Source organism: Zea mays, chromosome 9 (assembly GCF_902167145.1).
Source record: "Zea mays cultivar B73 chromosome 9, Zm-B73-REFERENCE-NAM-5.0, whole genome shotgun sequence".
Classification (NCBI taxonomy): domain Eukaryota; kingdom Viridiplantae; phylum Streptophyta; class Magnoliopsida; order Poales; family Poaceae; genus Zea; species Zea mays.
Genome location: NC_050104.1, coordinates 26,916,643 through 26,928,825, shown reverse-complemented (window position 1 = coordinate 26,928,825; position 12,183 = coordinate 26,916,643). Strand labels below are relative to the sequence as shown.

Here is a 12,183-nt window from a genome sequence, read left to right as displayed (position 1 = left end):
CACCAGTTGAAGCTGTTGCCGACTCAGTTCGGGTGGCCTGGCTTTGAGTCGGGAAGCCATGATCTCGGTCATACTCCTCCCGACGGCGAATTTCGTTCTCGTGCCGTCGTTCGCGCGAAGCATTGATAGAGCTCCGCGTGTCTCGGCGACTGTTGATGGCGTGTCGCAGATCGTTCGGCGGGTGAGCGAGCGGTAGAAGATGGTTGGCTGCCTGAGTGAACAGGCGCCGGTATCCCTCGGCGTCGGGGGTCCGAGGAAGTCCGTCAGCTATCCGGGCTAGAACGCCTCCGACTTCGCTCGGCGTGTTCATAGCTCGGGCGAAGTCAGGGTTCAAGTTGCGCCCGAAGAGCGGATTCCCGCGTCGTTGCCTTGCATCTTGCTCGGCTTGCTCCTGAGTCCGACGGCGATCACGTCGTCGGGAGTTCCTTCGTTCCCTGAAGACGCGTTCTTCCGGAGTTTCTCCTATCTCTGAGACCTCGTCTCGCGAGACAGGCTGCTCCGGATCCCATTCTCCAGCTGTGTGATGTCGTCGAACGTTCCTGCGTCGGTTCCTTCGTCGGCGGGATTCTCACTGAGGCGGTTCTTCTCCGGGCGCGGTCGGTTCATCGTCGGAGACGGCGGGCGACTCTGCCCTCCCGATGAAGAGGACGTCGGGGTAGAACGGTATTGCTGCCGTGGCGACTTTCTTTCCGTTCTCCTTTGAGGTCGGAGGAACGGGAAGAACGACTGGCCTCTCCCTGGTCTCCTTCTTTCTCATGACCTGTGTCCATTCTTTCGTCGGGGAAGTAGACAGCGGAGTCTTCCGGGTCAGCGAGCTTCTAGCTCCAGCCTCCCCGGAGACGATCTTTTTCCGAAGACCCGGAGGTAGCGTCTTTCCAGCATTTTCGGAGTTTGTTGGAGGAGACTTCTGTTCCGGCAGATCCGCGAGGCGGTGTAGAATTCCTTCTTCGTCCGCCACGGATGAGATTGTCCCGAAGCAGAATATGGATCCGGGACGCATGGTGATCTTGCTGTGGAAGGTGACGGCCATTGAGCTAGCTTGGATCGTCGACACACCCCCTACCTGGCGCGCCAGCTGTCGGTGTTTTGGGTCCGACCGCACACCCAGGGTTGCCCCTCGAGGTGTTTTTAGGAGTAGGACGGTGTCAACGACTGTAGCAAAATGGTTCGTGCCGATCGCACGAGGGACAATGGACAAGATTTGCAGGTTCGGGCCGCTTAGAAGTGCGTAACACCCTACGTCCTGGTGAGTATATGAGCGTGGTTACAAGAAGATTCTCTGCAGAGAGTTTTTTGTGGGTGGCAAAGTAGAACCGGGTCGATCGATCTGAAGGGGTGCCCCCTAGGCCTTATATACTCGGCCGTGGAGCAGTACAGGTGATACGATAACAACAAGTAGCTAAAAGATAGTGAACCTCTTGAGTTTATCCCTACGTAATCTTCGCCGACTTATCCTCGCATGGCTCTGTTGCATGGGGGCTTCAGCGCGGGAAAGTCGGGTCTCTGTTTGTGATTCATTCGTTCGACGTTGTGGGCCGCCTGTGTTTGCACTAATCAGTCTCACGTCTTCTTTATTGGTTGTCTTTCCCTAGGCCCACGAAAGAATGACCTTACGAATTATTGGGCCCTTGGGCTTTTCGTGAGGCCTTTTACTTCTTTAGTGGACCCAGGGGATATCTATCCCCCACAGCCGCCATGGCAGCTGCTCCATCCGTGGTGGCTCCACCTGTTCATGATTTCACGACCTTCTGTAGCACAGCTTCATCCATCGCTGGGAGCCAAGCCTTCAGCAGCATCCCAAACTTCACGAGTGGACATGCAATTTCTTCACCGACAACTCCTCCATGGATACGAAGTGAAGCAACGGATCCAACAGCCTGGTACGTAGCAAGGCAAGTAGCAGCTTCCTCCTTGGTTGTGTTCTCCATATCGTACGCGATTTGAGCTTATCTCCTTGCCAAGTAGCATGTGCACACCCTGGAAGTGATACTCCCCTTTGGTTACCACCTGTTCGATGAAAATCCCACATGCAAATATGGACATTTATGTGAATAATAGCTTATCTCCTTGGTTGTCTGCTAGAAATAAAGATTTCCACAATACTTCCAGAATACTTTCACATGAATATATGCAGATTTTGTGTGAAGATTTTATGTGAATAATAGGTTCAATCATTCATTCAGAGACAACAACCTACACCCCCCTGGTGGATTTACAAGGCTAGTTAGCAACCCACCACAAAACATTCATTTTGTTGGGCCAACAGGATGCTCTTCGCCTCCAATTGTGGTGACTCAAACTCCACATTTAAACCAAAATTCTATTAATCTGGACAGTGGGGATGAGGTTGCAAGAACAGAGAAACGAATCCTTTGGACTCAGGAAGAAGATGTTAGGCTGGTGAGGCATACATTTTCATTAATCGTTTTTCATTTCCATACATAGTAGTCACCATTGAATGATGCTTTTCTTTACGTTTATAGATGAGCGCTTGGTTGAAGAATTCAACGGATCCGATTAATGGAGCAGATAGGAGGAACGAGCAATATTGGGGTGATGTTGTTAAGACATACAACATGACGACCCCAAAACATAGAACTAGAAATCAGAAGCAAGCAAAAGACCGTTGGCACAAGATCAATAAATGGGTTGACCTTTTTCATAGTGCATGGTTGAAGGCTCGTAGAATTTATACCAGTGGTCATTCGGACCAAACGTGGATTGACAAGGCACATAAGTTTTACGAAGAGGACAACAAAAACTTGAACTTAGGACACTTCGTGTTAACAGATGTATGGTATGCTGTAAGAGGGGAGACAAAGTGGATTTCTTATAACAGTGATCTGAAGAAAGCACGTCAGAGAAAGTCCAATCAGACCGAAGAAAACCCAATTGATATAGAGGACGAAAATGTTCATGATCTCCCACGACCTATGGGACAAAAGAAAGCAAAAAAATGGCATTAGATTCTAAAAAAGAAGGAAAGTCAAGGGAAAGTGCAATAGATGTTGAACAGCTTGAAAAATATAGCCAACTCCAGTCTGAAGTTCATGCAAACTGCTTACAAGTATTAGAGGTACAACAGAAACTATCATCTGAGAAGCTTGAAGCATCAAGGCTCAACCATCTTGCAGCTCTTGAGAGCAAAGAAGCTAAGATGTTGGAGACATACAATTCTCTCCTCTTAAAAGACACAGGAGGGTACTCTGCTGAAGAGAAAGATGAACATTTGGCTGCACTTAGATGTTTGAGGAAGCGTCTTTTTCCTGAAGATTAAGCTGAGCAAGTAGATGATTGAGGAAGCGTCTTTTTCTTAAACATGCAGCAAAATAGCTACAAAGATTCAATGTATACTTGATCAATATAGATCAATAAAAGACTTTTTATGAATTAAATAGTACATAGACAGTCTTACAGACATAGCATTGTATGAGCTGTCTTTTTTACTGTCTGTGTGCGACCTTTAATACACTTCAATACACTTAGAGACGACAGTCGTCTATACCATTGTACATGCCCTTAGTCCTTCAGGGTCCTTTATTGGTCCTTAATGTTCCTTGTCTTGAGCAATGTGGATGGCCGGGCCCCGGGCCTCGGGGTTCGGGCTCATGTGGTAACAAGAGACTTGCTATGACTAAGTATAAGCTAGTCCACATGACAAAAGGATGTGTCTTGTCTCGCTAGGGGCATTACCACTATAGAAAAAGTGATAAAAAATCAATGGCAAAAAAGCCATCAAAATTGTCAAAATTATGTTAATTTTTATGGTGTCGAACCAATCTCAACAAAATTAAGCATATAAGTTCGAGGACCCCATCGGAATTTGTATAGTTTTGATGGCCTCTAGATGTCATCGAGTTTATTTTGAATTAATTACGCACCTACTAAAACTCAATATTATAAGTGATTTATCCCGTCTACCAATAATTCTCAAACTTATAGGCAACATCAATTTTTAGTTTCCTCTAAAATCATAATTCATAATAACTTTGTTCTAAGAGCATATGAAAACATTGAATTATACCTAAGACATGTGAGTATGCATAGTGTTGGATATAATCTCATGCCCCCGATGGAAAGCAGCAAAAGATATCAAATATACATAGAGGACTACATGGTTACGTTTTGTCATCTCGTGTACTGACATGTCTCGCTAAGATCCGGTGGCTTGCTGTAACGATGCTCATGTGAAAGATGGCAAAGAGGCACAATGTTGTCCTCTTTGTCTCTCGTGTGTAGTCGTGGATGCATATAATTAAATTGCAGAGAGTGGCCTTCATTAGGCATTAGTGACACAATTCATGAGGATACAACTAACTAGCATGACCAGGCTGAGCATGGAAATACTTTACTCAACAGAATGGTGGTCCTCAATTTACTATCTTGAAGAACATGGCATGCAGATAGTTTTATTGTGTGTGACTATGTTTCATGGCAATGGCATGTGTCCATATTACTAATAATCAAACTAATCGACCAAACTGTTTCGTGAGTCATGCAACTCATAATCTTTCTAGAAAAAACTCCATTTCACTTTTGGCCTCTAACTCTTCTTTATATAGACCCACGGAGCTCTGAGGGATTTGTACATTCATGTGATGAAATGGAACTTCACATCTATTCAACCACCTTGTACAATAACTCATCCAGTCTGAAACCAATTTATGTACGTGTGAGACTACGAATTGAGATATTAGAGGAAACTGATAGTAGCTGATGATATATATATTTTTTCATCATCTTAACCATAGATTATTTTGGTTAATTATGTAAGCATTTTAATGTGTGGCATAAACAAAATCGGTGTAGTGTCCAATTTAGTCGGTAGGAAGCCGTTGCAAGAAACAATTGTCGGAGCAGGTGTATTGAGAAGTGTTAGTGTTTGTATGTCATCATTTGTCACCACTTTATCTTCAAAACTGTATTTATATGATTCGCAAACAACTTCGAGCAAATAATGACATGATTGTTCTCCATGAACTCCATTCTCGATTCGCAAAAAACTTCAATCAAATGAATACATAATAGTCCTCTATGAATTCTAACATTATCAAACAATATGATGCGATGAGAAGAACCTACCAGTATTTACTATAAAGATCAAAACCGCTCAAAAACCTGAAAACACATAGGTGACAAGCCGCTACCACTGAAAATCAGATTAGTTTTATGAAATGTGTATGAAATAGTACATTTTAGTTCATCGCAACTAAAGTATCTCCCACTGTCACCACGGTCAAACAACATCCTCACAACCACGAGGCACTATAAGCTAGATGGTGTCGTCCAAACAGTGCATGTGGCGTTGTCACCTCCTTTAGCCATTGTTTGTTGTGTGCTCGACACTCGTATGTCCTCAAAAAAGCAACGCTCTTACTCCACCGTGAACTGTCATCAGTGAGTAGATCGTAACGCAATGAGCGACTGGTGGGGTACAAGGCGGTGGGACTATAGCTTGGCGGAGCAGGAGGATCGGACAACATGTGTCTCAAGTCATCCCGATGAAGGATGTGGAGCCATGAAGGACTGTCTCATGTCCTCCAGTCTCCAGATGATGGATGTAGAGCCACGAAAGACGATGCTGCCCCCATTTCGCTGCTGATGTTCTTGATGACCGAAAACATAACAATTTGCATATCATTTGATCCACATTTTTAGCGAAACAGTTGTTGTCTTCTTAGGGCAGTTTCAATGATAAATTCACGTGAGCTATATATAGCTGACACAAGGAATGGAAGTGGCAACAGCCAAGAGTTGAAAGGCAATCAGGGATCAAAGACAGTGGAACGGGCACAGGAATGATCAGGACATATCATTAATACAACCTAGAACCTTGTGTTGTAATCACAGTATATAATACATACAAAAGCAATGAACTGACTAACTCCAGACACAACCAAGAAATGAATATCGAACTGGGGGCGGCAAAGCGCCCCCAAACACACCAAACGCTGCAAAGTTAACTGGGTTCTACTTCTAACATCCATGTCCGTGGTAACCAACATTCTCGGCTTTGAGGTCACGTAGTTGATAATATACACCATTTGCAGCTCCTCAGCTCTTTGAAAAGATTTGGTTTCGTTCATATACATCCGTACGACGCTAACTGAACTATCACTCAGGGGGGAAATGTGATGAATCATTTTGAGAGCTGGAACCTCCCTGTTGGCTTCTTTTTTCTCCACCCCTAACAATTATTGGGAATAACATACCGTCAGACTTGATTTCTTCTATAGTTATTAATGTAAATGACTAAGCACTTCATGAAAAGGAAAGGACTTACAAATATAGCATAGTAGAAGAGTGTGAGGATGGCAAGAGCAACAAAGCCATACTGGAAAACATTGTACCTGCATGTTTTGTGGTTCAAGTATCAAAGTACGTTCAAGTTTTAAATATCCACAGCAATACCTGTAAACAAAGCAACTAATTTCACTCTTCATTTGAGACTCACTTGTAAAGATACTTAATTCCACGAAGGGATTGCAATGTGTGGCCAAAGATCTCTTGAGCAGCAGTTGCTTGTGCATAATAGGCAAAAGCCGTGGCACAGAACTGAATCACACTGCACACATATGGCAGGAAAAGTATGGTAGTTAGATTAAGATGATTTTTCGATCACGAAATACGAAGACAAAGCTCAGCAGCCAAATAAACCAATCAAATCAATAAAACTCATGCTCATACAGCGATTTTCATCTTCAGTGCATGCAACATAGGAAAAAACAATTCTAGTTCCATTTACCATGTTAGATTGAGGACATGCCAATATGAGCATTCTATGACTATGACTGCCTTTCCAGATAAAAGCTTCAAAACAATTTCAAATACAAATAATGCTGCAGATATGTAATAAAATATCCATTACCCTGTAATGACAGGTTACAACTTACAACGTAACATTTAAGGAAGGCATTGATGTCATACCTGATGGAGCAAAGTAGTATGAGCCCAACATTAAACAAAAAGGAGTTCATTAAAGTGCCTCCCCATCTGAAACGAATTGATTGGTTTGTTAATGAGATTTATAATAAGTAAAAGTGCACAAAAAATAGCATGCTAAGGTATGAGCTGGTTACTTCATTGGGTGAATTGTGATGAAAACAAGTTTCAAACCAAGCATCATCTCCCCAGCAATCACTGCAATAAGGAGATAGAAGCAGAAGAATGCGAAAGCAGCAGTCCCAAGGAGACCTGGTACACAAATTAGAAGATTAATTGGATTGTTCTCATCAGCACCATAAGTTGACAAGACTGGAAGATGAGAATTCAGAAGATACCCCAAACACCATCCAACTTTATGAAGACTTCATTCAGGAAAGAAGATAGAGGAGGATCAATCAACAAGTATATGACGATATGTGCAACCCAAGCTATTGAAACAATTAACCTGCAAGCACAACATTTTGAAGAGATCACTTTGGAAATTGACTTGATTAAAATACAGGACAAAAGTTTTGCACTCACCCAACAACACCAAATATAAGTTTTCCAATGTACCCAAGGACTGTGAATGCCCAAGTAGCCTCTGCCTGTGCCATAACATGTGTCAAGGAGAGAACCTTAAACAAAAAATATGACATGGTAATTTATGTCGGATTACCTGTTCTCCTTGAGGATACATCTCTTCTAGAGCCTTCATGTCATCTTCCAGAAGTAGTAACTCCTGATATTTGAAAGATTGAACTTAGCAATTAGTGTCACTACAATACACAAAAAGGTATGACAGGAACTACACTACAATAATCAGGGACCATATGAACAACACATGTGGCATGCACATGGACACCAATTCAACTAGAGGAGCTGTTAACCACCAAAACTCCAAAATGAGGTGTCTTCTATAAATACATGTTAAAAATACTTTCAATTTTTCTTTAAACAAATATTTGAAATTGATATATTCTTTATTCTGGTCATCGACATACATGAGACTATGTATTGCAAATCGCAGAGTTCCCAGTGGCTAAAGGAAGGCAAAGACCCTCAAGAACCTAAGTTGTTGCCATTACACTAAATAAATAGCTAGGGTACGTACTCCATTCCAAATTATAAGCCATCCCAACTTTCTTGGAGTCGAAGCATCTCAAGTTTGACCAAATTTTTATAATAAAATAACAGCAGTTATGGTACCAAATAAGTATCATTAGATTCTTCATTAATTATATTTTCATAGTATACTTATTTGATGTCATAAATCTTTGTAATTCTCTCTATAACTTTGGTCAAACTTGATATGCTTTAACTCTCCAAGAAAGTTGGAATGCCTTATAATTTGGAATGATGTGAGTAGCTTTTATGTATTTGAAGTAGCATGCCTACATCTGAAGATGACATATGCCATCAACTAATCTCTTGGGGTTACTTTATAACAGCACATGTAAAAGGCTAAATATAGTGGTGGTTGTTTTGTGAAAGTTATAGCTAATAATAAACATTACCAATGCCTGGGAAAAGCAATTTAAATACAGATGTGTACAATGTACCTTCTCTACAGCCTTCACGTTTTTTCGCCATTTCCGGCCCTTGTTCCCACTTCTTTCTTCTTGGTGAAGAGCTTCAGCCGCCTTTTTCAGCTCCCTGGCCTTCTTCCCCAATTCAGTTGCTTCCTGCAGGGCAGATTTTAACCTCAAGGAAACATTGATATCCAAACAATCAACAATTACTATAGCAATAGAAAGATTGATCACAAATGAGGCAAGCATCCTTTATGATCAAAATGGTGTACATGAGAATGTATGCCCACCTTTATATATTGTGAGCGTGTAATTACAGCTTTTGGACGCCGAACAAATGAGAATATAAGTCCCAATGGAAGGCAGGCAATTCCGACACCACCAAATATCTACCAAAAAGAATAAGGTATAGTTAGCAGAATGAAAGAAAAAATGCAGAATTGATGACAGCATGATGACAAGTTACAGGAGTACTAAATGGCAGGCGAACACCGTGTTCTCACTTCACGTTCAACTTACCATGTCTAAAAAACCTAGGAAAATTTGAACAGGGCAATACCTATACCAAAAATGCCCATAACGTAAACCATTAAGTTTAAAATAAACTCACCGTGAAAAGCACAGATCCAACAATTGTAGTAAGAGCAACCACATATTCAGGGAAGGTAGCACGCATTGTCCAAGTTGTTTGCGAGTTAGCCGGTGCAGTAGAAGCCGCACACTGTAAACACAATATGGGGGAGGTCAGTTCCATCTAGTCACCAAATCTGTAGCCCTAATTGTTGCATAAAGCCGGAAAATGGAGAACCAAAGACACACAAATAGATGCAGTCAGAGACTAGTACTTGTTGCCTTCAGTGAAACATAAAGACAGAGAGCAGATACAGGCTAAAAGTCATCAACAGAGAAACAGGTAATTCCATGTTTCCATCAATGACTAACCTGACGAGTCAATGGACTAATGCACGGCTGGCCACTTGAGAATCCAGAAAATGAGTTTGGAAATGTCTGGACCGAGGAAGATAGGTGCCTGACAGTGAAGTCCACTTTACCAACAAGTCCTGAAGCGACAAAATGGAGATGGGATCAGCCTACTTAGGTAAACACACACCATCACAAAACTGAAAAGGTTTGACATTGCTGAAAGTTAGGAACTTGATGATATCTGTTTATCATTTGATGACATAAATGTGTATCCATAATCATCGCATGTTGTTAATTATCAGAAATTTGTGCAATAGGATCTGTATATAAGGTAAAAATAAGGTTTCCATCAAGGCATACCATCCTGCGCATTGCAACTACCAAAAAAGTTGTACAGTTTTGTCTGACGGTCATATAACTGTAAAACAAGGAGACAAGCTAATCTTGTTCCGTAAACTAAATAAAATCCCCTGAGGGAAAGAAACACATATACACAGTAGAAAGAAATATAAACCAAGTTCATGAAACACGGGAAGAGAACAAGGTAACTGAATTCTGGGTTTGGGCAGTTGTAGGCTTGTAGCGATAAAAGATTGAATTAGGATAGGGAAAAAAAGGTTCGGAGCTCAAAGATGTCGCTTCAATCCGAACACCAATGCAGGGAAACGCTGGAATCCACCACAAGGTTCGGGCAAAGGACACCACTTTTTTTTAATTGAACTACACTAGAAATGGTACTCCAGTAGCTTTCAGGATGTCACTCCAATCCTGGAGAAATCACAAGAGCATTCTGAGTGGAGGAGGTGAGAGAGAATGGGAGAAGCATGGATTGGTCCGCGCGCGCGCACCGTATAGGATGCCGAGGACGAGGCCGCACACTACCGCGGACGCGACGACCCAGATGAGCGCGGTCCTGAGCCTCTTCCCGACGGACCTGCAGGGAAGGCGGGTCCAAATCATCAGCGGACGGATGGAAGAAGAGAAGGTAGGGAAACAGCGAGGGGGGTGAGGTTACTTGTCCTGGTCGCCCTCGTAGTAGAACATTGCGAAGGGGATGACGAGGAAGACGAGGACGGCGTCAACGATGTAAACGACGAGCCAGAGCGTCCTCATGGGGAGCGTGAGGCTGCAGGCGCCGTTGTAGACGGCCTTGCGGCATGCCTGGCGGTTGGCGACGTCGGCGGGGAGCATGAGGATGGAGAGGACGGCGACGGTGAGGCCGAGCACGACGACGAGCTTGGGGAAGTAGGCCTGGTTGACGTCGTCGGGGTGCTGGTAGTTGACGAGAAGGTAGACGCTGACGAGCAGCACCAGCACGCTGACCACCGCCGCCACGATCACCAGTGCCACATTGAAGTCCCCCATCGGGGCGGCCTCCGCCGGATCTCGCCCCTCCGCCTCCTACTGCTCGTCCTAGTAGGGTATGGGCAGTCCCCCTCGCTCCGGCGGCGCCAGCGGCGGGAGAGTGAGGACTGAGGAGGGCACCACCGGCGAGCGGGATCTGGGTAGGCAGGTAGCGCCGCGGGGATGTGGGTGCAGGAAGCGAGGGAGTTGCGGGCTAGCAGCAGCGGGTGCGGTGATTGACGACACCGAGGGGAGGGAGACACGGTGGGGCGAGGCGACTGAGAGAGGAGAACAACAGCGTGGGCTAGGCTGGCGCCTGTGAGTGTGCGGTGGGGTGCGTTGGGTTCGCCGCTGTTGGAGCGGACGGAGTTGGGGGGCCAGCGCACGCCGTTTTGGCGTTAATGACTGGAAAATCGTTTTACGGGTTCTACAGAAAATCCCTTTTGTATCATTTGATACGATTTCTTCCTCTTCTATGTCATTATCAGCGGCATAGAAAGATTAGAACATGCAAATTTCGTACTCTTAAATACTACCAACGATAACACAGAGGATAAGAAAATACATCCAAGTGGCATTGAAGGTATCAACAATGACGATATGATAATGGATAAATTATAATAGCATGTAAAGAATTTTCTCTATTATCTTTATGCCTGTACTACTCTTCAAATACTCATCTCGTGATATCTTTGTGTTAACTAGTTCTCCCCAGGATGTCTTTGAAGTTAATACGTCTACTCCATTGTCATAAATTAATATTTCTTATGCCCTAAAATAAAATTCGTTTTAGATAATTATTAGGTACATACAATACTTGATGTGTATTTTATATATATGTATCTAGATTCATCATCATTTATTTGAATACAGATATAAAAACCAAGTACTAAAATAAATACTATTTTAGAACGGAAGAATTATAAAAGATGACAATATGGTGGAAAAGAAACAACAAGGAAAGCATGAGAGAAATTAGACAGATGAGACACTTTAAGGCCTCCTTTAGAACACAGGAATATTAGAGAAATTATACATGAACTTCACAATATTCTGTTCATCTTCACAGGAAAAAAACAATCAATGGAAAAAAAATCGCATTCCAAAAGAGGCCTAAGTAAATTTCCGTCAAGTATCAAGTGATGTGGAGATCATCTCGACACATGTAAAACTTTATTCACAGCGGTTTGAATTAAACTATGCCCTTCAATATATAAATCGATCTATCTTTCTTCAAAATTTTCACACATTATGCAATGATTATCCTAACAAAAATGAGCTGTTCATACAGTCCACATTGTAGTTAAAACATCAGGTTTACTTGATTATGAATAGGTTATGTACTATCTTAGAAACAAGCAATCATATAAACAAAATTGTGATAGGATATAATCTATCAAATTTATCTTGCGTGCAAAAAATGGCTCAGAATTTATCTATATGCAAAAACCATATGTCC

At 42.8% G+C, this 12,183-nt stretch overlaps 1 protein-coding gene across 1 annotated transcript; it reads right to left on the bottom strand.

Moving 5' to 3' along the window:
- Positions 1 to 5,788: 5,788 nt before the first annotated feature.
- On the bottom strand, positions 5,789 to 11,139 carry LOC103638152 (LIMR family protein Os06g0128200). The gene is made up of 14 exons (XM_008661133.2): positions 10,396 to 11,139; positions 10,229 to 10,314; positions 9,399 to 9,517; positions 9,067 to 9,177; positions 8,747 to 8,845; positions 8,487 to 8,609; positions 7,604 to 7,666; positions 7,468 to 7,532; positions 7,281 to 7,390; positions 7,080 to 7,194; positions 6,928 to 6,993; positions 6,455 to 6,565; positions 6,284 to 6,350; positions 5,789 to 6,187 (listed from the first exon to the last, which is right to left on the bottom strand). The coding sequence occupies exons 1-14, from the start codon at positions 10,743 to 10,745 to the stop codon at positions 6,140 to 6,142; spliced, it is 1,533 nt and encodes a 510-aa protein (XP_008659355.1). The 5' UTR covers positions 10,746 to 11,139; the 3' UTR covers positions 5,789 to 6,139.
- Between the last annotated feature and the right edge of the window lie 1,044 nt (positions 11,140 to 12,183).

What these genes read in the sequence shown, in the direction of transcription:
- LOC103638152 (XM_008661133.2), bottom strand. Translation starts at nt 10,745, where the DNA reads ATGGGGGACTTCAATGTGGCACTGGTGATCGTGGCGGCGGTGGTCAGC. An exon ending in TTAGTCCATTGACTCGTCAG is followed by an intron (nt 9,178 to 9,398) that starts GTTAGTCATTGA and finishes TTGTGTTTACAG; the next exon opens with TGTGCGGCTTCTACTGCACC. An exon ending in GGAATTAAGTATCTTTACAA is followed by an intron (nt 6,351 to 6,454) that starts GTGAGTCTCAAA and finishes CAAAACATGCAG; the next exon opens with GTACAATGTTTTCCAGTATG.